Source organism: Alosa alosa, chromosome 5 (genome assembly GCF_017589495.1).
Source record: "Alosa alosa isolate M-15738 ecotype Scorff River chromosome 5, AALO_Geno_1.1, whole genome shotgun sequence".
NCBI classification, from domain to species: Eukaryota; Metazoa; Chordata; class Actinopteri; order Clupeiformes; family Clupeidae; genus Alosa; species Alosa alosa.
In genome coordinates, this window is record NC_063193.1 from 27,066,533 (window position 1) to 27,092,883 (window position 26,351).

At 41.7% G+C, this 26,351-nt stretch overlaps 2 protein-coding genes across 4 annotated transcripts; one reads left to right on the plus strand and one right to left on the minus strand.

Annotated features, from left to right (window-relative positions):
- Positions 1-72: 72 nt before the first annotated feature.
- LOC125295343 lies at positions 73-17,653 on the minus strand. 3 transcript variants are annotated; one of them, XM_048244611.1, is made up of 14 exons: positions 17,567-17,653; positions 16,577-16,661; positions 15,000-15,074; positions 14,714-14,761; positions 12,702-12,797; positions 11,879-12,389; positions 11,522-11,586; positions 6,680-6,781; positions 6,390-6,494; positions 5,093-5,194; positions 4,460-4,570; positions 3,419-3,523; positions 1,610-1,693; positions 73-1,482 (listed from the first exon to the last, which is right to left on the minus strand). In XM_048244611.1, the coding sequence occupies exons 3-14, from the start codon at positions 15,044-15,046 to the stop codon at positions 912-914; spliced, it is 1,947 nt and encodes a 648-aa protein (XP_048100568.1). In that variant the 5' UTR covers positions 15,047-15,074; positions 16,577-16,661; positions 17,567-17,653; the 3' UTR covers positions 73-911. The 3 variants fall into 3 exon arrangements, with proteins under 3 accessions (XP_048100568.1, XP_048100569.1, XP_048100570.1); XM_048244612.1 differs by lacking the exon at positions 17,567-17,653 and adding an exon at positions 16,919-17,115; XM_048244613.1 differs by lacking the exons at positions 5,093-5,194; positions 6,390-6,494.
- Positions 17,654-21,007: 3,354 nt separating this feature from the next.
- Positions 21,008-21,720, plus strand: LOC125294269 (RING finger protein 10-like). The gene is made up of 2 exons (XM_048242803.1): positions 21,008-21,171; positions 21,599-21,720. Exons 1-2 carry the CDS (start codon positions 21,009-21,011, stop codon positions 21,670-21,672), a joined length of 237 nt encoding a protein of 78 aa, XP_048098760.1. The 5' UTR covers position 21,008; the 3' UTR covers positions 21,673-21,720.
- Positions 21,721-26,351: the final 4,631 nt, after the last annotated feature.

Genomic DNA, 26,351 nt, shown 5'->3' on the forward strand with positions numbered 1-26,351 from the left:
CACAAAGTGGAGAGGTCAGAGGTGAAGGGTCAATGAAATTAGTAAAACCATTCATGTTACACATCTGGTTTCTCTTCGGCCACATGACATGACTTTCAAATTGTTCAGTTGCTACTCACCAGCTAACTAGCAGCAAATATCTGAGGTACCAAATGTTAGGTTAACCTTAGGCTACTCTTTTGTTTAATGTTATTGACCCCTTTAGAATATTGCTCTTTTTCAGCACCAGTAAATGTAGGCTACGGTGAAGCGTAGCCTAGCTATGTCATTTCAGGAAAGAATAATCATGTGACGGACAACAGAGACAGGAGCTCAAAATATGTGTTTGTTCCTATTCATTCATTAACATTAGCAGTATTGGCAGTTAACTTTCTGTTAGCAGCATACCACCACCATTAGCAATATCAATACCAATCAAACAGCCTACATACCATATGATAAAATCGTTTAATATTTCAAGACTGCAGTAAGTACATGTAATATTCCAGGTGTCTATCCAAAGTAAGGGACATGTTTCAAAGTCAACTGATAGTCATTCAAATTAATCAAACCTTGACAGGCAATTTGTAACGTTACGGACAACAAAGCTTCCACTCATGTTTAAGGCCTGCTAGAACACTTGAAATGGAGATCAGAATATAATTGGATGCCATATATCCTAAAATCCAGCGATAAAACAAAGCATGTAAACTCCCATTAAAGGTGAATTCTCCTCTGTCATTGTCAAAGCACCTCGTTGTTTGCATTTAGAAAAACTGTGCATCACGTTACGTTTTACTATTTGGTCATGCCTCCTAGCTCCCCAAAATCCCTGCTTATAAGTGAAAAGAGTTGCTGAGTGGTTTCCATCTGGTCCCCAAGCTCATCCTGTCTCTAAAGTATTGGCAACACTAAATGCATTCAGACAGAATCTACAGGGGAACTAGAATTTCTTTGAACTGATAACAATACTTCCACAAAACACAGACAAAACTCACCTGATTTAGCTCTTCAGTCTTAATATAATACTTAATATCCGGGGGGGTTTGCTTTATATCCGGGGGGTTTTGGTGTGTACATTCTGTCAATATATGTGTCTGCAATACTGGAATTGTGTAATGCTCTGTGACATGGATTTCACAATAGGAGGCAGAGCAGGTCAGACAGGATTTCACAGCTCTGAGTTTCCTCCCAGTGCAGAAATCACAGGCCACATCTCCAAGACCAGCATAGCAGTGATCAGGAGAAACAGGACTGAAGTGCTGGAGCTTCTGGACCACCACTGCTAAGGCTGAGTTTGTGTAAAGTGCAGGACAGGAGCTGTATGTCCGTGAGCACTGGGGACAGGCATAGAGTCCTGCATGGTTATGCTGGGCCCAGTATGAGGTGATGCACAGCCTGCAGTAACTGTGTCCGCAGGGGATGGAGACTGGGTCCTTCAGCACTTCTGTACACACAGAACACCTGAAGTGGTCCTTTGTCAGCAGATTGGCTATAAAGTCACTGCAGGAAAGAAGAATACACAGTAGATAAGTATTTTAAAAGACTGTTTCCTCACTGCAGAAATGTCATGTTTATTTTAAATATGCCATTTCCAATGTCTAGCAGTCTGATCTGGGAGTCGGGATACCTTGTAAATGTATCCTTGAAGTGATCAGGTTGATCCAGAGACAGACAGCTGGCTGCAGGTGAGTCTGACCCCTCCAGCTTCAGTCTGAAATAAATGTAAAATATTTGCATATTAAAGCAGTGATTATTGAGATTAGGGACAAACCGAGAATATAAAAAGAATAAAAGAATATTAGAATATTTTCAAAAGCTATTAACACATCTTTGTTAAATGTAGCTTTGGCTATCTAACCGTGTTTTGGTTCAACCTCCCAGTTTTAATAAATTACATGTTTGTTGGACCCGCACTCGATTTTTGTCAACACCATCAGACACATAGAAATGTCTATAAAATGATGTTTTGAATAACTTCCCACAAATAGACTTATCATTCTCTTCATTCTTTTAACAATGCACACAGGTTTTGAAATTAATTATATCACATTTTTAAAAACAGAAAAGTCAGTGTTTAATGCATACAGTTTTGGTTGTACAGGTTTTAAACCTTCACAATGAGTGATATTTAGAAGCATAAAAAATACACATGAACTTTGGAAATGTATTGCTTTAATGGACAAATATCCTTGAGGGAACAGATCAGCTATTCTTTTTTTTTTAAAACTATGTAAAGTCCATCTGACGGAGTTGACAATATCAACAGAGGGACATTTTACATTCAAAATGACTATTGAACCCTCAGAAATACCAGGAATAGGTAACAGACAACTCACATGTTCCTCTTCTTATTTATAAACTTTCCTATTTGCTAGATCTGAGTAGAACTACTGCTCTTCATTATCTCCCTGCTTGTTAACATCATGTATTGTATTTTTTTATGATCGCTAAACGTTTGATTCCTTTTAATGTTGTCATCAGTTAACTTCATTCAACTGCACTTGTGATTGAAGTATGTCGCTCAGTTGTTAACATTCATAAGGGTCATTCCACGTCAATTCAAGCAGGGCCCACGCACGTAGGTCTCAAAAAATTCTGAAAAAATTACCAGGTGTACCTATGCTATCCAGGAGACACACTGTAAAATTACTTTTATGTAAGATCAATACTTTCCAAGGTACAGCCAGTTAGTAGAAACACTCTCACAAAAAGCAATGAACAGAACATAGTTACCACAGTATACAAAACATATTGATCTCAATGGTGCATTTTGCCCATGTTCAGGGTGGAAAATAAAAAAGAAAGATTTGCATAAGACAAGTCAAATTGGTGTTTTTAAAAAGAAGGGATCATGGAGAATTAAGAAAAAAATATTTAAAAAATTAAAAAACAAGGTGTTTGGGTGCCCTGAAAATGAGAACCAAAATGATTTTTCAGACTTGTGAGGTCTGCTGTTCAGACCCTGGCCATGGCACTGATACCGCTATATTCGCAAATGTACGTACATCAGGCCCACTAGAAGGACCTCAAATTATATCCTGTGAGACAAATAACCATTCCCTTGTCAAGAATTTAGAAGATAGTTGGATGGCCTTTAGGACCATGAGAAATTCCATGCCGGCCGAAGTGTCAAACTCTCATTCGAATGGACATTTTACAGTGTGCTCTGTAGGTTAAATTGATATGTAGTGGGAGACATAACCTAGCAAGAACACTTTTTATTATTATTATTATTATTATTATTATTATTATTATTAATAATAATAATAATAATAATAATAATAATAATAATAATAATAATCATACTTCTTACTAATCATCATCTATCATTGTCCATTTTAAACAGATAAAGAGTTTACCTTGAGTGAATGGAGCATTAGGCAGCATTATGAAGAGCCGTGTAATAATAATCCTCACAAATGAATGATGTGTTCACCTTGAGTCACGTGGTGTAAATTCTCCCCTGAAGTCTTCTGGTGGATCCATTGACTTCAGAGACACACAGCTGGGTGCAGGTGAGTCTGACCTCTCCAGCTTCACTCTGAAATCACAACATATTGAAAATCAGAATGTACTGACGTTTTGAATAAAATGTATTCCATTGTCTAAAGACATTTCTGATGAATGTGCTTGTGTGTGTAATAACAGGAACACTAATTTTGGTGGATATTAGTCTGTGTCTGAAATGTTGCAAACCAGTCACTGCAAATACTTACAACTAAGTAGTAAACCTGCAGTATTTCCACACAAACAAATTGTACTCAATTGATCTGACATTGTTAAGAGTCATTAGTATTTTTGGTGTTCTAGAGACAAACAACGGTAATATATCCCTCACCATTTTTATAGGCTTTAAGCACATGATGTCACTTTGTCAGTAATATTCACCTACAGTCCTAGAGGCATTAAGTAAGGGATGATGTATAGAACAATCATTATCGGAAAGTAAGTCTCGACTGGGTGAGCAGGACCCTGACACGCCAGCGGAGGGGCCTTGCTTTGTCCTGAAGGGATAATAACCAGTGTTCTATACATTATCAGGCTTATTACACAGCTACTTGCCAAAACGAAAAAAAAAAAAATAACTCAATATGATATGACTCTACATTTATTTGTTACCGTTTCATCATGGCTTTTGCTGAGGAACAAATAGTTTGCAACACACGCTGAACTTGAATCAAACATTCTTTAGAACAGATCAACAGTCTGCTTTCACTTTTGAATGAAGTTCCAATGCAAGAAGTGACCTGACTACTCACGGAGTGATATGAAAGACGTGAAACAGAAGCACAGAACCCATTTTCCTTGACAGCGGTCTGTTATACTTAGCAACGGTCTGTTATCGAGAAATATCAGACCTCCGAATGTTGGGAAGGCCCATTTAAGTGAATGGAGCATTAGGCAGCATTATGAAGAGCCGTGTAATAATAATTTATATCAATCATCTTCCATTCTAAATGAATGATGTGCCGCTCACCTTGAATCATATGGTGTAAATGTTCCTCTTTTTTTGAATTCGTCTGGTGGATCCATTGACTTCAGAGACACACAGCTGGGTGCAGGTGAGTCTGACCTCTCCAGCTTCACACTGAAATCACATGTTCAATTTTAAAATTGAAAAAAAAAAATCTATGATGATCTACACATGCTGTCCTACTTCAGGGTATTCTTGAGAGAGATAAAAAAAAACCCTTTTAAAATGATAGGCTTCATTCAACATAATCAATAAGAATATGTAAGAGTGTCTAATAATGTAAGAAGTGTTCACTCAATTGCAAGGGGGTAAAGATTTACAGGGGAGGAGTTTTTATGCTCTTAGTGGGAAGGAGTCAGGTCTTTCAGGGGATAAGACCCAATTGGCATGCTGCCTATGATCATGCACAAAACATTCATGTTCATGATTAAAAAAAAGTTAAGACTAGATCTAATATTAAAGAGTTGAAAATTGCATTACCATTTTAGGGGACTTTAGTGGACTGGTATTTTATTCCAAATTAAAAAACTACAGCCAAACTGATCATCGTAAAGAGTTCAGATATTAAGACTGCGTGTAAGACTGCCAGACCAGTTCAGTTGCCTCTTGGTAGACGAGAAAAATTACTGAACTCACATTGAATCAGGTTTGGATTCTTGCTTAAAGTCATCAGGTGGATCCATTGACTTCAGAGTCACACAACTGGGTGCAGGGGAGTCTGATTTCTCCAGCTTCACTCTGTAATTAATTACTCAAAATGATTTGCATATTAAAGGATCAAAATAAGGTACCAACAAGCTATCTAGTTAACATTAACCTCTGGTTAACATAAACATGGTAACTGTAAGGTGGTCCTTATTTGGGGACAACAATATCAACATTGATCAAATTAACTGTTGAATATAAATTGGTTAGCATTGTAACCACATGACAGAAACACTATCCAAAGTGTTTCCCATACATTGAATTCTATTTGTGGGGACAACTGCTATATGAACTATTGATCACCCAGGGCCATGATTTTCCAGGTTTTGTACCAAATTGTGCTTAAATCTGGTTAGCATCATAACCACACTGTGCTAATTTGTTTAAAAACTGTTGCATTCAAGTTAATTCTGCAAACCAACCACCACAAATGGAATTCAATTCTGTGGGAAACACTGCTATCTGAACTACAGATACCCAGGGCCAGATGTGTACAAACAGGTTAATGATAAATTGCGGCATGTAAAACAGGTCCTGAACTGCCCGTCGCTGAGCTGAAAGTGGCAGATTAATTGTCATGTCATGCATATGCATTCATGGGAGGATCCAGGGGAAAGTGGGAGTTTAGCGTCAAAAAGATGGAGGGGAAGAGTAAAGAGCCTAATTATGTATTCCGCTGTACAAAGACTGCTCCTGAGCCAAGACGCCTATTCTGTAAATACTCCCACTTTGTAAAAGCAGGTGTTAATCCAAATTGCAGTTCAATGCGCCAATAAGAGAACCTTTTCAAAGACAACAGAATTGCTATTTAGAGCAACAGTTTTGTGGTGAAAGTATTTGTACTATCAAAAGCAACCTTTAACTTATGTTGAGGTTGAGAAAGGCAGAGAAAGGCTATTTTTACACTAAGGATTGAACGATTGATAAATAATGACGGAAACTTGGGTCTGACAGCTTTAAAGAATTATGTGTGTCAATGGCGCTGATAACGCCCAGCCGCTCAAAGAAAATGTAATGCATCTGGCCCCCCAGTGTCAAACTCTCAGGTATAACATTCACAATTGACATTTGACAGGGAACTGTACAGGTTAAATCAACAACTTGTGGAATACAAACACAAGCATTTTGGGGGGGTGGGGGGGGGGCAAGAACATTTATATTTTTATACCAATTTATTCATATCACCATTGAGTTTTCTACCATTGACATTATCTACCATTGAGTTTACCTTGAGTCACGTGGTGTAAATTCTCCTCTGAAGTCGTCTGGTGGATCCATTGACTTCAGAGTCACACAACTGGGTGCAGGGGAGTCTGACCTCTCCAGCTTCACACTGAAATCACAACATATTGAAAATCAGAATGTACTGACGTTTTGAATAAAATGTCCATTGGCTAAAGACATTTCTGATGAAAGAGTTGTAAATTACATTATCATTTAGGGGACTTTACTGGACTGGTATTTTATTCCAAATGAAAAAAAAAAAAACTACAGCCCGAGAAAAATTACTGAACTCACATTGAATCAGGTTTGGATTCCCGCTGAAAGTCATCAGGTGGATCCATTGACTTCAGAGTCACACAACTGGGTGCAGGAGAGTCTGATTTCTCCAGCTTCACTCTGAAATCACATGTTGGAAATCAGAATGTACTGACATTAAATAAAGTGTACTCCATTGTCTAAAGACATTTCTGATGAATGTGCTTGTGTGTGTAATGACAGGAACACTAATTTTGGTGGATACTGGTATGTGTCTAACCTTTTGCAAACAAATCACTGCAAATACTTATATATCCAAGTAGTAAACCTACAGTATTTCCACACAAACACATTGCACTCAATTGATCTGACATTGTTAAGAACCATTAGTATTATTTGTATTCTAGAAAAACATATCCCTCATCATTCTTATAGGCTTGGCGCCATGTTGTGCTGGGTGTAAGATAGAGCCCATCACCTTCCTGAAATATTCAAGGTTTTCCCTGATAAAACACATTGCCTGGATGGCATAATGTGATGCTCAAAACCTGTGAACATCATTATAGTGGATGGAATCCACCATCTTGAAATCTCCTGGCTTCTTCTTCTTCTTATTATTATTATTATTACACTGCATGCAAATGCACTGTATTGTTATTCCACAGGCTTCTTCCGACTTATTATTATTCTTCCAGGCCCTAATTTGGCTTGAACCGCTTATCGTAGAAACTTGGTTCAAAACTTCACACGCACTTTGCTACAAATTTTCGTTCTATGACTTTTCATATTTCTACGACTTTTTTTTACTTTTTGAGATATTAAATAAAAACTAAACTTTAAAATTCTCCATAGACTTAACATGGCTTTATGACATCATAATAGGCTATTAAGGAAATAGAATGCAATCAACCGCACCTGTGCTCTCTCACTGACTGCCTGCAGCAACTTGAATGGAACCTCTTCTCTGTGTCCCTCTCCATTCAACTGAATAGCTCACTTCTAATCTCAACTTTCTTTCACTTCCTTTTCTTCACTTTCCCCATTTTCTATCCCTCTCTCATATCTCCAAATTTTAATAACTTTTAACTAGTTTTACTTTTTTTTTTACTAATTACACTATTTTAGCATAGCAACCACTATAATTACCCTAGCAACAACCTAGCAACCACTTTTTATAGCATAGTAACCACTATAATTACCCTAGCAACATCCTAGCAACCACTTTATAGCATAGCAACCACTATAATTACCCTAGCAACCAACCCAGCAACAACTTTGCATGCACTGTATTTCCTTCAGGAAATGCTTTTCTAGTTATTATAGCCATTTGTTCTTTTTACCTTTTCAAGAATTAATGCTTTAATTTAACCGCTAACGCATAGACATGTTGAAATAACCGCTGTGTAGGCCTGAGTTGGACAACAGAGTAACTTTTTCAGATTTTCTTAAAAGTTTATACTTTTGAGAAATAGGGGCTCATTTTTCCCCCATAGACTTGTATGGCTGTGATGTCATAATGGCTTAAAGCCAGCCGCGCTTTGTTAAGCTCCCAGAGAAGTTCCCCGGCTAATTAGAACACTGGCACAGGTGTCACCTGTGAATCAGCTTCTAATGCATACAATCTGGTGCTCCCTAAAACTACACATCCAGTAATTAACTTTGTGCGCATGCGCAGTAGCTTCTCCTTTGCCTCATTGATTCGATTCTACAGGCACTGCTGCTGTCAAGCATCCTCTTGAAGAAAGTTTACGTTTGTTGTCTGTTCGTCCAACAAACTAATTTTAATGAACGGACGCTTTTCCTACCACACCCAATGTAAGTTACAATTATTTGTGTTTTGTATTTGAATGGAGTGTGTGAAGTCTGTTTAAAACGACTCGCTAATCAAGTAAGCAAGCAAGCTGGCGCTAGCTTTTTAAACTTGTAGCTTAGCAACATAGTAAGTTCATGTTTCTAGGTTCAAGGGTTGTGTGCAGTGGAGGCGGTAGCAGTTAGCTAAGCACTCAAATTGCCAGCCAGCCCAGAAGAGATAGCTGGCCTGACGAGGGAAATGGCAAACAAACACTGGCTGAAACTTAGCCTTCGCTTTGAACTACGCTTGTATGAGTGGCTCAATGAGTTAAATCTCCAGTTACAAGGCTAAGACAAGCACCTACCTCACCTAGCAGATCTAAGATTACTGCATTCACCAAAAAACTTGAGGTATGGGGACAGGCCTCGATCGCGACAGTATTATGTCTTTGAGAATCTTGAGTGAAATCACTGAAACGTCTGATTCGGGAGCCACTGTAGGCCTACATCACATCCCTGCAAAGTTTATTTCAAAAAATATTTTCCAACCAGCAGTGATCCATTTAATGCAGCATGTTGGTATTTCATTGAATATATTGTACAATGCTGTAAAATATTGGCCTATGCTTCCTAATATGTTGCTGGAAAACAGAAATATGTGTGTTTAATTTACAATGGCACATTATGTATTTATTTATTATTATATCTGCAGCACCAGCTGATTTTAACTCTGCTGTCGAGGATATATTTGGAACTTGTCATTATTTCAATAAATTTGACAATTTTAAGTTTGACCTACCACTTTCTTAGAGCCATGAGGGACAGGTGGGGTTTAAAAATGCCCCTTGATCTAAGTGGGGAATGAAGGAAAAAGTTTGAGAACCACTGGCGTAAAATAACTTGATTGTAGGCTTAGCTGTTAGTTTGTTGCTCAGTTGAACATATTTATCTAACAGCTGTCCCCCCCCCCTATTTCTGTTAGGTGCCGCTTCACTCTGCTACTGAAGGATCAGGGCTGACTGCAACTGCTATGGATGGCAGGAAAACACAGTACACGGAATTTCTAGATGAAGAGTGAATAAATGCACTTGCTTAACTGATAACAAGTTGTCAATGGTTATTTATGCAAGCTTGTGTAGCCTAAACAAGACATACCTAGGCCTAGCCAAATTTATCCTGGCTGTAGATAAAGCAGGATATGAATTTCCCAATATTTTGCCAGATTAGGCTAATAGTGGTTTACTGAGGTTTAATATGAATTGAAATAGCACTGAAATCACGTTGATCTTTAGTTTGGTTGTAATTTCAACATTGTTTCAATATTCATTTTAGTGGAAATACCATTGAAATCCCATTGATCTGTAGTTAGAATTTCAACGTTGTTTTAATATTAATGAAGGGTGCAAAAGTGATGTAGAATAAATGTTGCAGTCTGACGTTGATTCAATTATTTTAACGCTGACAAAGTAATTGTTAGCTGGCTGCAGAATGAGCAGTCATCAACACCAACTGAAAGCCCTGTTTTGCAGGTACAGTAGTCTTGCATTGCATACTCTGAATTACATTTTCCAAAGGCCAGCTTTCATGCTTGTGTCACAACTTCAGAACGGCTTGACGCACATGCTTCAAATTTGGTGTGAACATTTGTATGGACTCAATGATGAAGTCAAATGTCAAGGCCAAACCCACCTTGAGTGTGATATCTCAAGAATGCCTGGCGACAAGGTTTTTGGTACAAGGGTTTGTATGAACGCAAAGATTAAGTGATTCAATGTTTTTTTTCAGGAATCTCCCCACCATTAACCCAGCAGCTTTCCATCCACTATTGTAATTCCTCTGCCATTACATTTCTAGTTCAGAATTGATGGGCCTTGCCAGATGGGCAAGATGTCCATGCCATAGGCACTTATGCACCTCCACACCATCATAGATGCTGGCTTTTGAACTGAACCCTATAACAAGTTGGATAAGGTGGATAGTTGGATAGTCCCTCTCCTCTTTAGCCAAGAGGAGTCAATGATATCCAAAAAGAATGATACATTTTGATTGGTATAACCACAGGACCGTTTTCCACTTTACCTCAGTCGACCTTAAATGAACTTGGACCCAGATAAGATGGTGGCATTTCTGTGTCAAGTCTAAATAAAATTTCTTCTTTGCATGGTAGAGTTTACACTAGCATTTGTGAATGGAGCATTACACTGTGCTCACAGACAATGGTTATCACAGGTTGAGCATGAGCCCATACAATGATTTTCTTTACAGAAAATGGTCTGGTTTCAATACAGTGCCAGCTGAGGTCTCTCCCCAGCTCAGTCCTGTCCCTTGTTTTAAAGATTTTTCTGGATTCTCTGAATATTTTAATGATATTATATAATATAGATGATGAAAAAAGAAACATTATTCTAATATTGTTTCAGCATTTGCCCACACAGGTTTACACAGAGTCATTAGTACCTCCACATCTTAACATCTGCGAGAGACTGCTCTTTTCTATACCCAATCATGGCTCCAGTTCACCTAATTAGTTGTGAAATGTTCCTATATATATATATATATACCCTCAGATGTATCTACTTGTACCAATTTTAAAATGGACAACCATTCACAGTTCATTTGACACTTGATGTTGAACAATTTCACACACTTTCCATGTCACTTCATCTAATAATTTAGCCACAGTTGACTGAAGAACTGAAGAACATTTTGTTGATTGTAGATAGTATAGATAATAAAGTCTTCTTTGTCTCAATGCTACATTTCATATTTTTATTTAAACCTACAACTCCATTTCTACATAGCCAAAATAGCAGAATCCTGGTTCAGGAAGTAAGAATATTTGCAATGCACTTTCTAATCAGACTGTTCAAATTTTTGGATGGATTTATTGTTTTTAGAAATATGTTCTCTCTCATTTTGTAATGATGAACTTCTTTTAAAGCTATTTTCCAAAGCAAATGACAAATATTCCGTTGTAAGAACTTGTATTGTTGCCCCACTGTAAATCCCCATACATGGCAATCTGGCCTAGAGCAGGTTTAGCATAAGGCCATGATAGAATGTTGCACTGAAATATACTGGGTTAGGTACCGTTGGTCCAGTGTCCCTTGCTGGATACTTTGATCTGCATCTGGAGACCATAGGCCATATGAAAGCTGGGTCATACAGGACAGATAGAAACAGGTGAGAGACTTTAGTGTGAGCATCACGTTGTTAGCCTCCAGAATGTTTCAATTCATTTTGACTAAAGTCAGCTTTAAAGTAATATAGACCTATATATAGATACACATTTATATTTGATAAGCCATGCTGTTGTTACCGATAGACACATACAGATCTGTATAAGAAGTTTTTTATCAGTCTGAATCTGTAATTAATTCTACCAAAAAATTATTTAACTTTTAATCACAGCCGTAAAGACAACTCGGTAACTGCTACATATCTTACCCATTCTAGGTCTTCACCCTCAATACATTTAAAGTCTTCGATTTTGATGTCGTGCTGCTGACTGAGCTTTTGTTCCTGGATTTGGGGTTCTACCAGTGTGTGTTTCTGCAGTGCTGCAACTGTGTAGTGCTGCCTAATGTGAGACTCACAGTAGGAGGCAGAGCAGGTCAGACAGGATTTCACAGCTCTGAGTTTCCTCCCAGTGCAGAAATCACAGGCCACATCTCCAAGACCAGCATAGCAATGATCAGGAGAAACAGGACTGAAGTGCTGGAGCTTCTGGACCACTACTGCTAAGGCTGAGTTTGTGTAAAGTGCAGGACAGGAGCTGTATGTCTGTGAGCACTGGGCACAGGCATAGTGTCCTGCATGGTTAGGCTGGGCCCAGTATGAGGTGATGCACTGCCTGCAGTAACTGTGTCCACAGGGGATGGAGACTGGGTCCTTCAGCACTTCCGTACACACGGAGCATGTGAAGTGGCCCTTTGTCAGGAGACTGGTAGTCAGCTCACTGTAGAGATATAAGCAGACAGTGTAATTACTTAACACCGTTTAACTGTACTGCATGAAGACCACACACTTTATCAATCAATGTATTAATTATTTATTTATTTAATTAGTATCTATTTTGCTTAATGCAGGCTTACCACGTTTTTTAGTCTGTTTACTGGTAATTTTAACTATTGTAATGTATTGTAATATTGTGTAAGTTGTTTTAGACAAAATGTCTGCTAAATACAATAACTATAAACATTACCACAATCATAATTTATCAGTGAACAGTGGTGAGGAGCATTTCAGTGAACCGGCAAACTAAACTCACCTTGAGTCAAGTAGTCTTAATGCTAGTTTAAATTGATCAGGTAGATCCTTTGATGTACAGCTTGGTGTAGATGAGTCTGACCTCTCCTGCTTTAGACTGAAATCACAACATATATTGTTCATATGAACTTGTTTAATGACATCACTTTTGGAAAAATAAAAACTGAAAATAAGGGTTCTATTCTTGATGTACATCAACTTTACCCCGGAAATCCAGAGTTCTCGAGAGCACAATGGAATGGTCTCTGCGAGACACTCTGGCAAAGAGCAATGATGCACGTTACTTTTACCCCAACATTCCGGGGAACCAGCTAAACTGATGAAGACAGCGCTGCAACGTTGGAGGACAGTACACATTGTTATCCGATTGCGTCGAAGTCCGAAATCATTCAGAGTAAACATGGTCTAGTGTTATCCAATTGCGTGCAGTGAGATTTTTAAATGCATGCTTGTTGCCGCCCCTCGAGTTGGGCCATTACATTGTTCTTTGCCAGACCCTTATCATTAGATTATCAGGGTCTGGATTTTCCAGGCTACATCAACTATATAATCCTTAACAGAACCAGCCCTCCTTACAATACTAAGAACAAGATCATCATTGAGAGAAAATGTGTAGAGCCCAAAACAAGAGAACAATACACTACATCGCCACAGAATTCTGTATCTTGCGGAAGCATGAAGCAGATGAACAATAAAACCTTTACGTAGGGATATAATGTATAGAGCGCCCGGTCATTACTGGGAAAATAAGTCCCGACAGGGCGGGCCGGACCTCGGCAGCGCAGCAGAGGGTCTTGTTCGCCTGAAGGGACTTATTTCACAATAATGACCGGGCGGCGTCTATACATCCCGCTTTATCTCGACTACTTGCCAAAAGCGAAATAATAAACTCCCCGCGATATGACTTTAGCCTACATAACCTAGCCTATTTGTTACCGTTCATCATGGCATTTTCTGAGAAACAAATAGTTACTTAACAACCTGCGCTGCTGAACTTGAATCAAACATTCTTTAGAACACAGCTGATCAACCGTCTGCTTTCACGTTTGAATGAAGTTCCAGTCCTTAGCGTAGTGATATGAAAGACATTAATCAGAAGCACAAAACCCGTTGCCATTGACAGCGGTCATTAAATGCTTTGCCCGGTGATTTATGTAGATTTAACATAGGCCCGAGCGTTGGGAAGGCCCATTCATGTGAATGGAACGTTCTGCAGCACTCTGAAGAGCCGTGTAATAACTTCAGTTAGCATATGAACATCTGTGTCTAATGCAGTGCTGATGATCCAAATTAAGGCAAAATGAAAATACACAAGTGAAAATATGTGCATTAAACATATTTTTTAAATACAACATGTGTATTAAAATGGGAAGCTTGGGCTTCAAGCAAATCTGAATTCCTTCCAATGTCACTTCTTGAACTTATTCTCCATCCTAATTATCCCTTTAGGATTTACAATAGTTTACTGTAAGCCATCTTAATAATATTTCAAGCCTGAAAACAGGTATAATCTCTCCAGTGTGAAAACAAAGCTTGTTTTAAGTGAAAAATGTATAGGTGACCCTAAATCCAGAGGTTTACATTGTTCTTTAACATTTTCATGTGGATCCATTAACTTTAGAGACCTACAGCTGGGTGTAAAGTGAGTCTGATTTCTCTACCTTCAGGCTGAAATCATGATATAGGCTACAAAAGAATGATAACCAATAACAAAGTTAGCGGTTGTTCTAGACGAACAGCTTTTTTTAGAATAAAGAAAATCTATTTTCAAAATTCAAAATATAAATGATCTGAAAATAAGATGCTCTGATTAAGAAGGATGTTTCAGGTGACTCTTGGATCATATTCATGGTCATTCATGTCTCATTCATATAATAATCAAGCAGCAACATTCTAATCTGAAGAATGAAGCCAACCCGGTTAGTCTATGATAATCATGCAACAAATTGGTGCACTCAGAAAGAATGGCTCAGCTGACCTTGACTGAAATAGCTTAGTTTTATTAATACTCACACATTTAGACAGCTGGGTGCAGGGGAGTCTGGTCTTTCCTGCTTCAGTCTTAAAAACACATTGGAAACTATGATCATCAAAGCTTGTTGCACATTTTGATTACCAAAAACACCTAAATGTCAAATCAAAAAAATAACTTAAAAGATTAGAGACTGCATATTCCCAGGCCAGACTCACTGGGCCATGCATCCTTTAAAATATGTCTTAACTCAGAAGCATTAATCAGTTAAAAACCCTCTTCAATCATTTATATTGTGTAAGAGTGCAAAGAACACCAGTTGCCTACCTTTTCTCTGACCTGAATGGTTCGGGTGATGTCGCCCTCTTCAACATGGTTACGGAAATTCCACATGCAATTCATCTGAACACAACAGCAGTGTGGATTAGGGCTAATAAATAATATCGCCTGCCTGTCATTCAAAGATATACCCTACTGATTTTGTCAATTCACCTCTACCTACAAGGGGTCAGAGGCTTTACACAAATTTTCTTCATCTCTATTAGGTCCTACACGTGAAATAGGCTATTTCAATGGTCAACTAACTAGGCTCTTTTTTTAATGATCATAAAGAACCTGTTAATATAAACTAGGCCTGGGCTACTTTATTTGCTTTTATTCTATTGTGGACATCAAAGTGACGGACAAAGTGTGGATAGTACTGCCTCGGGGAAGTGGAGTTTCCTCCTGAGGTCAACCTCCATTTCATATAATAATAATAATAATAATAATAATAATAATAATAATAATAATGAGCTAGTTTTCAGGTGATTTAATTTGTGCAATTTTGCAGTTGCAATCTTGCATTTTGTTGACATGTAGTCTACCTTTTTTGCATCAACAATATCCAAGTATCAACAAGAACTTCTCTGTGGACAAGATGACCGCACTGTCCCTGGTCTAATGCTTGATGTTGGTCCTTCCACTACCCAACACATAAAGGCATACAACGCTTTGTGGACATGCCGTTCAGCGTCAGCTGTGTTCAATTCAAATTTCCATGTTTTTTTCATCTGGGCAGCAATGACATCTTGCAGTATAGAAGCACTCTCAAATAACTTTTGGATGTTATCATCAGTTGGATGTCATCATTAGTGTTAAAAAGGTTAAGCTTCTGTGCCCTATTCTCATTCTTGTGAGTATATTTTCCTCCTGATTCCAAACACTTTTCAAAACATCGCTCAAGCAAGGCATAAGCAGTTTCCTCCTGAGGTCAACCTCCATTTCCCATCCCTGGGCTGACTGCAGGAGATTCTGCCTGGCTTGGCTGTGGACGACAGGACTTTTCCATTTTTTCTTAATAACACATCAAGCTGTCCTTGGCCAGAATCTAGTGGTTTTCGGGGGGCCTTTTTCATGGAAAAGTTTGGGAACCCCTGGGCTAGGAGCTAGAGGCTGAGACTGACTGACAAACTGAACCACTCTGGAGATAACATAGTAGGCCTAGGTTAGAAGCAACAACTTGGGCAGTGAAGTGATGCATAAGGTAGCCATTTCCCATGTTCATGTCACATGAGCTAGAGCTGCTTGCTCTGTAAGGCCCTATTTCTGTTCCTCCCAAACTGCGTTAAAATGGTAGCCTGACGAGCCAGACCCACATTAACATCTAATTTGCCTCCGCTAGGGTGCGGCTAGATTTATAGGCTATTAAAATGGTGTTTTGCAGCCAGAATTTCAACACACACACACACACCAAGCGTTGTAAAAGTTAAAAGCTTTTGTTCGTGCGGTTAGCCTAGGCCTATTTGATAAGGGATGTAATTGGTAGACTGACGTGATTAAGGAAGGCTGTGCCTGTAGGCTTAGGTTTTACATAGGCTCAATAAGATATGCTACATGTTAGGCAAAATCAACCAAAAGCTCACATTTTGTACGTAGGCTTATTCCAGGGGTGTCAAGCATAAGGCCCGGGGGCCAGATCAGGCCCGCCAGCAGGTTTCATACGGCATCCTAGATGTTTTGGGTAGGAATGGAAAATTAGAAAAAAAGATCACATTCAACAATGTGTAATAAGCAATATCTCTATAAAAATTGGTAACACTACAAACTATACCCAGGAAGGAAGAAGCAGAAAAACTAACATGGAAGTAGAGCATTTCAAGAGAGAAAGAGCAGTAGCCTATATGACAGCAGTACATTATTGTGTACTTGTTTTCTCATACACTAAGTGATATAATCAAACAACACTGCAGAAAAATTATAATAACCTTGACAATGACGGCCCCCCATGAGGTCTCATTCCAACAAATCCGGCCCACTAACTAATATAAGTTTGACACCCCAGGCTTAGCCGGTCAGAGTGCGGGTCGGGTATCATTTTGTCTTCTTAATTAAAATAGTCGCGGTTTGATTTGCGATCGGGCTGATTTAAATATCGGACGAGTGGGCTCAAAGAGCTCCATAGCCCAGGGGCCTCAGGTAGGCTACAGGTGGTGAGAACATGAGCACAGGTTGATGGAACCGTCTTTTGTAACTCATTTTTTCGACTGATATTTTTTTTGCAACCGAACCGAAACCGAAAGTTGAAAGTTAACCTGCTACCGACCAGGCAAGTTCTGAGGCATAGCCTATTCCCATAGTTAGCCTGTCGGGATTCACGTAATGAACGGAGCTCTCACTAAAATTAGCGAGACTTATAGAAAGGTTTAGCCTTTAGCGAGGTTGAATCAGACCAACGCCCGTGCACCCACTTTGTGAAAAATAGGCTAAATAAATTATCATTATAATGCATAGCATCTAGGCCTTATAAGGTATCGATAAATGAAAGAGAATCACTACGAATATAAATATAAATTATTTAGCGCTTGCCCCCCATCTCAATCTCTCTCTCTCTCTGTCATATGTAACATTCTTACCTGTTGCTTAGTTTAAGTTTAGTTTACTTTTCTTCTTCCTCGATGTCTTGTCTCAAACAAAATGGATCCAGTGCCTGCAGGCCTAGCATCAAAGATTGTTAAGGCGGAGCAAGATACTTCGTCGTAGTTCATGTCTATGGGCGCAAAATGGGGATCGAATCCTGTCTGCATAAAGAGGCGTGTCGATGACGTATTGACGAGCGTACGTTGCAACCGGCCAACAGCAGCTGCATAAATAACCGGCGCACACCTGATATAAGGTTGATTTTCTCCAGACTGGAATGCTCAAAAATGCTAAAAATGTACCTGAAATGTTCAGAAGGGTTTGAGGATCATGAAAACGTGCCCGAAATTCACATTCCTAACTCTATAGAACCAAGACCTTAGCATATGTGGTGAAATTCTGAGCTATGCCCATAGACTTCAATGGAGCAGTCGCTGCCTCTGCTCTGCATAAAGGGGGATTTTGACCCCCCCCTCGTGCGATCCGGGTTCCCGGAAGTGGCTCCTGATGAAACATCTTGCTCCGTCTTAACAATCTTTGCTAGCATTACCCATAAGTTTCGGTTTCACCTTCTCACCTCTACCTGAGGCCTTTTGGGTTGGCTACGGGGGGCTATGTGGTTCTTTGAAATGTTGGACTGTGTTGGACTGTCTTTTGGGGTCATTGAACATTAAGAAAAATTATATATAAATAAAATGATTTTTTCACCTGTTTCAACATATATTTTCACAAAACAGTTATTTTCAGGTATGATTGTATTCATTATTATTATACAGATGTTTCAGAATACAGAATATCTTTTTTATATGTATTTTGTCACATAAGGCTTAAAATGGAACATTATTATATTAATATTATATGTGTGCAAAAAATAATAGTATTATAGTAATAATAATAATAATAGTTTTCAGGTGATTTAATTTGTGCAATTTTGCAGTTGCAATCTTGCATTTTGTTGACATGTAGTCTACCTTTTTTGCATCAACAATATCCAAGTATCAACCTACAAACAGCAACAATAACAACAAACACAATTATCAGGAAAATGCTAGTGTTGATATGAAACAGTCCTTGTTGCTTTGACTTGAAACTAGAGGCTTCATATGTTCTGGCTGAAAGAAATAACTTCTCTATGGACAAGATGAGTGCACTGTCCCTGGTCTAATGCTTGATGTTGGTCCTTCCACTACCCAACACATACAGTCTGACCCAGGCCCTACGTCCCGGATTACTCAGTTTGACTGAGTGGTCAGATCTAGGAAGACGGTTGTTCCAAAATGTTCCATTTGAGAATGATGGAGGCTACCATGCTCTTACTTACTTACTTACTTACTTACTTACTTACTTACTTACTTACTGCCCGTTTTGCCTCCTGGCAAGTAGGGCAGCAACAAAGGTTCTCCACTCTGGTCAATTCTGGGCTGTTTTCTGGACACCCTCCCATGTCAGGTTCATATATTTCATTTCCTCTTCTACTGTGCGCCGCCAGGTGTTCTTGGGTCGTCCTCTCTTTCTTCTCCCTTTAGGTGTCCAGCGAAGGGCTATTCTTGGGATGCTGTCTTGCTCTCTTCTCAGAACATCCAATCAATCAGAAAGTCCAATCCAGTTCCAGCACCTCTTTGTTATAATACTATCCATGCTGTCTTGTTGGCATCTAGTCAGTAGATCTTTGTTGGATATCTTATTGGGCCAAAAAATTCGACATATTCTTCGTAGACTTTTTGTGTGGAAGAATGGCAGTTGACACAGGTCGCTTGTTGTCATCCTCCAGCATTCTGCTCCATACAGGAGGGTGGATAGCACACAACTCTGATATATCCTCAGTTTTGTCTTTGTTCTATATTGCTGTGACTTCCATATGTTGTTCAACATTCTGAACGCATTCCTGGCTTTATTGATTCTGTTTTTTATGTCATTGTGTGCACCCCCATCAAATCTTACAGTACTGCCAAGGTAGGTGAACTCCTTTGTTGTTGTTAGAGCTTCTCCATACACAAGGATTGGTGGTGGATCTGAGACGTGCTCTTGGGCACAAGCACTTTGAATGCTTGTATCCTTCCCCAGATCTGACCACACCCTGTCTCGCAGGTCTACGGACAATTCTCTGGACTTCATGGCTTGGTTTTCACTCATTGCTTGACATACACCATCAACTGTGAGACCTTATAAAGACAGATGTGTGTCTCTCCTAATAATGTCCAATCAAGTTGTAGAAGCATCTCAAGGACCACAGATAGAAGTACAGTAGAGTGCACCAGAACTCAATTGCAAGAGTCTCTGTACTTACAATATACACCTGAAAATAGGAGGTTTTGAGATTTTGGTGCATGCATATGCACTCAACATTGTTGCTGTGACAACATTGTTTCTAAAGTCCACAAGATGGCGCAACACCTCATTCCTCCCTTGCGTCACAGCAAAAAAAGGGAAAGGAAGTTGATTAAACTTGCCACTCCAGAGACTCCCAGTGTGCAAAAAGTTTAGTGTGGCTTTAGTTTGGCTTAATATATTTGAGAAAAGAGTAAAACCTTTTGTATTGTAAAACTGGAACTGGAACAATACTGTATTATGTGTAACAATATTAAGATGCATATTATCACCATATGGCAGTTCCCACCATAACTACTATTATAACATGTATACTGACACATTCTGATACAACTTTTTCATCATTATCAGCAGTCAGTTTTTGTCCCCTCCTGGCTGCTCCCCATCTCTCTTGTGCTCCCCTTGGTGGTGTGGTTTGGTGCTGCTGTTACAGATGGACTGATGATCCCCAGTCTGGGCGGACACAGTCCTGTGCTGAGCGTGGGCAGTATGGAGGATGACTCCCACTGCATGTCCTTCGCCCAGGTACACACACACACACACACACACACACACGCACACACACTTTAATGCTTTTATTTGGACCTTAACACAGAATAAGTTACAGATCTAAACATTGATGGAAATATGTTATACATTCCCACAGGTCTGATCAAAAGCATATCATTGTGCTATTTTCATTACACACATACACACACACAAACACTCTGACTGTCAGAAAGAAGTGAACGTTGATTCTTTCACGTTGATTCTTTTTCTCTGTTGTGTCCTTGTGGCATCTGTGAGTTGCTGACCTATTGTCTCTGCATTACAGATGCTCCGAGATGGCAAAGCCAGGGGTGATGTTGGGCCTAAGATCACCCCAAAAGAAAGGTGAGATACACGACACACACACACACACAGACACACACTATTCTCCCCCAAAGAAAGGAGAGATTATGTTAAATTGAGTGTGTGCTGGGATTGGTGGTAGGCTACATCCTAAAATAAGATCAGATGTTTGTCAATCCCAAAATCAATCTGTTTAGAAGTCTAATGTCTTTCCTCCTACCATCTTTCCTTTATTGTAATCCCCCCACCACCACTGTTTTATCTTCTCCATCAGTGGACATGCTGCTGGCCCCCCCAGTGGCAGACAGTGATGGGGAGAGTGACTGCTCAGACCGGGTTCCTGTGCCCAGCTTCCAGAACTCCTTCAGCCAGGCCTTTGAGAAGGCGCTGATGCAGCTGGACAATGGGCCCCCGGCCACCCCACAGCCTGCTCCCATACCAGGTGTGTGTGTGTGTGTGTGTTTTCAGAAGGTGGTCCTACCCCCTCCACCACACCCTGTGTGTATGGGTAGTGTGACCATCTCTCACACTATGTGTACTTTGCATTGTGTGTGTGTGTGTGTGTGTGTGTGTGTACCACACACCTTTCTCTTAAATATGTATTTTGTGTAATTTACATGACTACCATGTTGGATGTTGGTCAAACCCGCATGTGCTCTAGCTAACTCTGTGTTCTAGCTAACTCTGTGTTCTAGCTAACTCCGTGTTCTAGATAACTCCGTGTTCTAGCTAACTCTGTGTTCTAGCTAACTCCGTGTTCTAGCTAACTCTGTGTTCTAGCTAACTCTGTGTTCTAGCTAACTCCGTGTTCTAGCTAACTCTGTGTTCTAGCTAACTCTGTGTTCTTTGTGGTGTTCCCTCTGTTTTAGAAGAGAAAGGGGGCAAGAAGAAGAAGAAGAAGCAGAAGCTTCTGTTCAGCACCTCTATGGTCCACACCAAGTAGAAGAGGACTCACACACACACACACACACACACACACACACACACACACCTCTATGGTCCACACCAAGTAGAAGAGGACTCACACACACACACACCTCCACACCAAGTAGAAGAGGACTCACACGCACACACACACACACACACACCTCTATGGTCCACACCAAGTAGAAGAGGAACTGCACACACACACACACACACACACACACACCTCTATGGCCCACACCAAGTAGAAGAGGACCACACACACACACACACACACACACACCTCTATGGCCCACACCAAGTAGAAGGGACCACACACACACACACACACACACACACACCTCTATGGCCCACACCAAGTAGAAGAGGACTCACACACACACACACACACACACACACCTCTATGGCCCACACCAAGTAGAAGAGGACTCACACACACACACACACACACACACACACACACACCTCTATGGCCCACACCAAGTAGAAGAGGACTCCACACACACACACACACACACACACACACACACACCTCTATGGTCCACACCAAGTAGAAGAGGTTCAAAGACACACACCCTATGGTCCACAACCAAGTAGAAGAGGGACTCCAAGCACACACACACACACACACACACACACACACACACCTGCGCATCGACACCTCTATGGTCCACACCAAGTAGAAGGGGACCTACACACACACACACACACATTGCCCACTATGGTCCACACACCAGAGGACTCAGAAGAGGGGATCACACACACACACACCTCTATGGTCCACACCAAGTAGAAGAGGACTCACGCACACACACACCTCTATGGTCCACACCAAGTAGAAGAGGACACACACACACACACACACACACACACGCACACACACGCACGCACACCTCTATGGTCCACACCAAGTAGAAGAGGACTCACACACACACACACACACACACACACCTCACCTCACACACACACACACACACACACACCTCCATGGCCCACACCAAGTAGAAGAGGACTCACACACACACACACCTCACCTCTATGGCCCACACTACAAGTAGAAGAGGACGCAATCACACACAATTCTATAGTCCACACCAAGTAGAAGAGGACGACACACACACACACACCTGGTCCACACCAAGTAGAAGAGGACTCCACACACACCTCATGGTCCACACCAAGTAGAAGAGGGACACACACACACACACCCTATGGTCCACACCAAGTGAGAAGAGGACGACTCACACACACACACACACACCTGATGGTCCACACCAAGTAGAAGAGGACTCACAGACACACACACACACACACACCTCTGGTCCACACCAAGTAGAAGAGGACGCCAGCCGCTTATCAGACACACACACACACACCCCTATGGTCCACCAAGTAGAAGAGGACTCACAGACACACACACACACAACACACCTCTCCCATGGTCCACACCAAGCAGAAGAGGACGCCACACACACACACACACACACACCCCATGGTCCACACCAAGTAGAAGAGGACGGCTACACACACACACACACACACACCTCTATGGTCCACACCAAGTAGAAGAGGACGCGCACACACACACACACACCTCTATGGTCCACACCAAGTAGAAGAGGACGCGCACACACACACACACACACCTCTATGGTCCACACCAAGTAGAAGAGGACCACACAGCCACACACAATTTTCACCCCACACACACACCTCACACACACACACACACACACACCCCTGGCCCACACCAAGTAGAAGAGGACTACACACACACACACACACACACACACACACCTCTGGCCCACACCAAGTGAAGGGACTCACAAGACACACACACACATGTCTCACCTCGCCCCACCTCACACACACCTCTATGGTCCACACCAAGTGGGGGGGACTCCACACACACACACACACCTCTATGGCCCATACCCAGTAGAAGAGGACGTAGAAGCACACACACACACACACACACACACACCATGGTCCACACCCAAGTAGAAGGGATCACACACACACACACACACACACACACCCTCTATGGTCCACTCGCACGTCAAGAGGACCTGCACACACACACACTATGGTCCACACCAAGTAGAAGAGGACTCGCACACACACACACACACACACACACACACACACACACACACACACACCACACACACACACACACACACGCACGCACACCCTATGGTCCACACCAAGTAGAAGAGGACTCACACACACACCTGGGTCCACAATTCCAAGTAGAAGGGACTCACACACACTCTATGGTCCACACCAAGTAGAAGAGGACATACACACACACACACACCTCTATGGTCCACACACCATGTAGAAGGGACCTTGGACACACACACCTCTATGGCCCACACCAAGTAGAAGAGGGACATTGACACACCTCTATGGTCCACACCAAGTAGAAGAGGACACACACACACACACACTCTATGGTCCACACCAAGTAGAAGAGGACGCCACACACACACACACACACACACCTCTATGGTCCACACCAAGTAGAAGAGGACGCACACACACACACACACACCTATGGTCCACACCAAGTAGAAGAGGACTCACACACACACACACACACACACACACCACACACACACACACACCTCTATGAAGAGGAGAAGAGGACACACACACACACACCTCTATGGTCCACACCAAGTAGAAGAGGACTCACACACACACACACACACACACACACCTCTATGGCCCACACCAAGTAGAAGAGGACTCGCACACACACACACACACACACACACACCTCTATGGTCCACACCAAGTAGAAGAGGACTCACACACACACACACACACACACACACACACCTCTATGGTCCACACCAAGTAGAAGAGGACGACACACACACACACACACACACACACACCTCTATGGTCCACACCAAGTAGAAGAGGACGCACCACACACACACACACACACACCTCTATGGTCCACACCAAGTAGAAGAGGACGCACACACACACACACACACACCTCACCTCTCCTCACCTCACACACACACACACACACTCCACTGGTCCACACCAAGTAGAAGAGGACTCACACACACACACACACACACACACACCTCTATGGTCCACACCAAGTAGAAGAGGACTCACACACACACACACACCTCTATGGCCCACACCAAGTAGAAGAGGACGCGCACACACACACACACACACACCTCTATGGCCCACACCAAGTAGAAGAGGACACACACACTCCTACACACCACACCAAGTAGAAGAGGACACCTCACCTCACACACACCTCACCTCACCTCACACACACAGTAGAATGGCCCACACCAAGGAAGAGGACCATCACACAATTCCTATGGCCCACACCAAGTAGAAGAGGACGCAAGACACACACACACACACACAAGACCTCTACAATAATAATAACACCAATGGTCCAAGAGGACGCCAGGACACACACACACACACCGCTCTATGGTCCACACAAAGTAGAAGATGACACACACACACACACACACACACCCTATGGCCCAGGTGGACACAGGACACACACACACACACACACACACCTCTATGGTCCACACCAAGTAGAAGAGGACGCACACACACACACCCTCTATGGTCCACACCAAGTAGAAGAGGACGCACACACACACACACACACACACACACACACACACACACACCTCTGGCCCACACCACTAGGAAGAGGACGCCACACACACACACCTCTATGGCCCACACCAAGTAGAAGAGGACACACACACACACACACACTCTATGGTCCACACCAAGTAGAAGAGGACGTGCACACACACACACACACACACACACACACACACACACACACACACACACACACCTCTATGGTCCACACCAAGTAGGAGAGGACGACACACACACACACACACACACACTATGGTCCACACCAAGTAGAAGAGGACGCGCACACACACACACACACACACACACACACACCTCTATGGCCCACACCAAGTAGAAGAGGACTCCACACACACACACACACACACACACCTCTATGGCCCACACCAAGTAGAAGAGGACGCGCAAACACACACACACACACACACCTCTATGGCCCACACCAAGTAGAAGAGGACTCACAAGACACACACACACACACACACATACACACACACACACACACCACACACACCTCTATGGCCCACACCAAGTAGAAGAGGACACACACACACACACCTCTATGGTCCACACCAAGTAGAAGAGGACTCACACACACACACACACCTCTATGGTCCACACCAAGTAGAAGAGGACTCACACACACACACACACACACACACACACACACACCCTCTATGGTCCACACCAAGTAGAAGAGGCACACACACACACACACACACACACACCTCTATGGTCCACACCAAGTAGAAGAGGACGCAACACACACACACACACACACACACACACACACACCTCTATGGTCCACACCAAGTAGAAGAGGACCACACACACACACACACACACACACACACACCTCTATGGTCCACACCAAGTAGAAGAGGACACACACCAAGTAGAAGAGGACTCACACCAAGTACACACACACACACACACACCTCTATGGTCCACACCAAGTAGAAGAGGACGCGCACACACACACACACTATGGCCCACACCAAGTAGAAGAGGACGCGCACACACACACAC

Excerpts from the sequence above, each read along its gene's own strand:
- LOC125295343 (XM_048244611.1), bottom strand. The coding sequence starts at position 15,046 with ATGTTGAAGAGGGCGACATCACCCGAACCATTCAGGTCAGAGAAAAG. Across the intron at positions 12,798-14,713 it reads GCACCCAGCTGTCTAAATGT|TCTAAAGCAGGAGAGGTCAG; the intron begins GTGAGTATTAAT and ends TTGTGATTTCAG. Across the intron at positions 1,483-1,609 it reads TTCAAGGATACATTTACAAG|TGACTTTATAGCCAATCTGC; the intron begins GTATCCCGACTC and ends TCTTTCCTGCAG.
- LOC125294269 (XM_048242803.1), top strand. The coding sequence starts at position 21,009 with ATGCTGCTGGCCCCCCCAGTGGCAGACAGTGATGGGGAGAGTGACTGC. Across the intron at positions 21,172-21,598 it reads ACAGCCTGCTCCCATACCAG|AAGAGAAAGGGGGCAAGAAG; the intron begins GTGTGTGTGTGT and ends CCTCTGTTTTAG.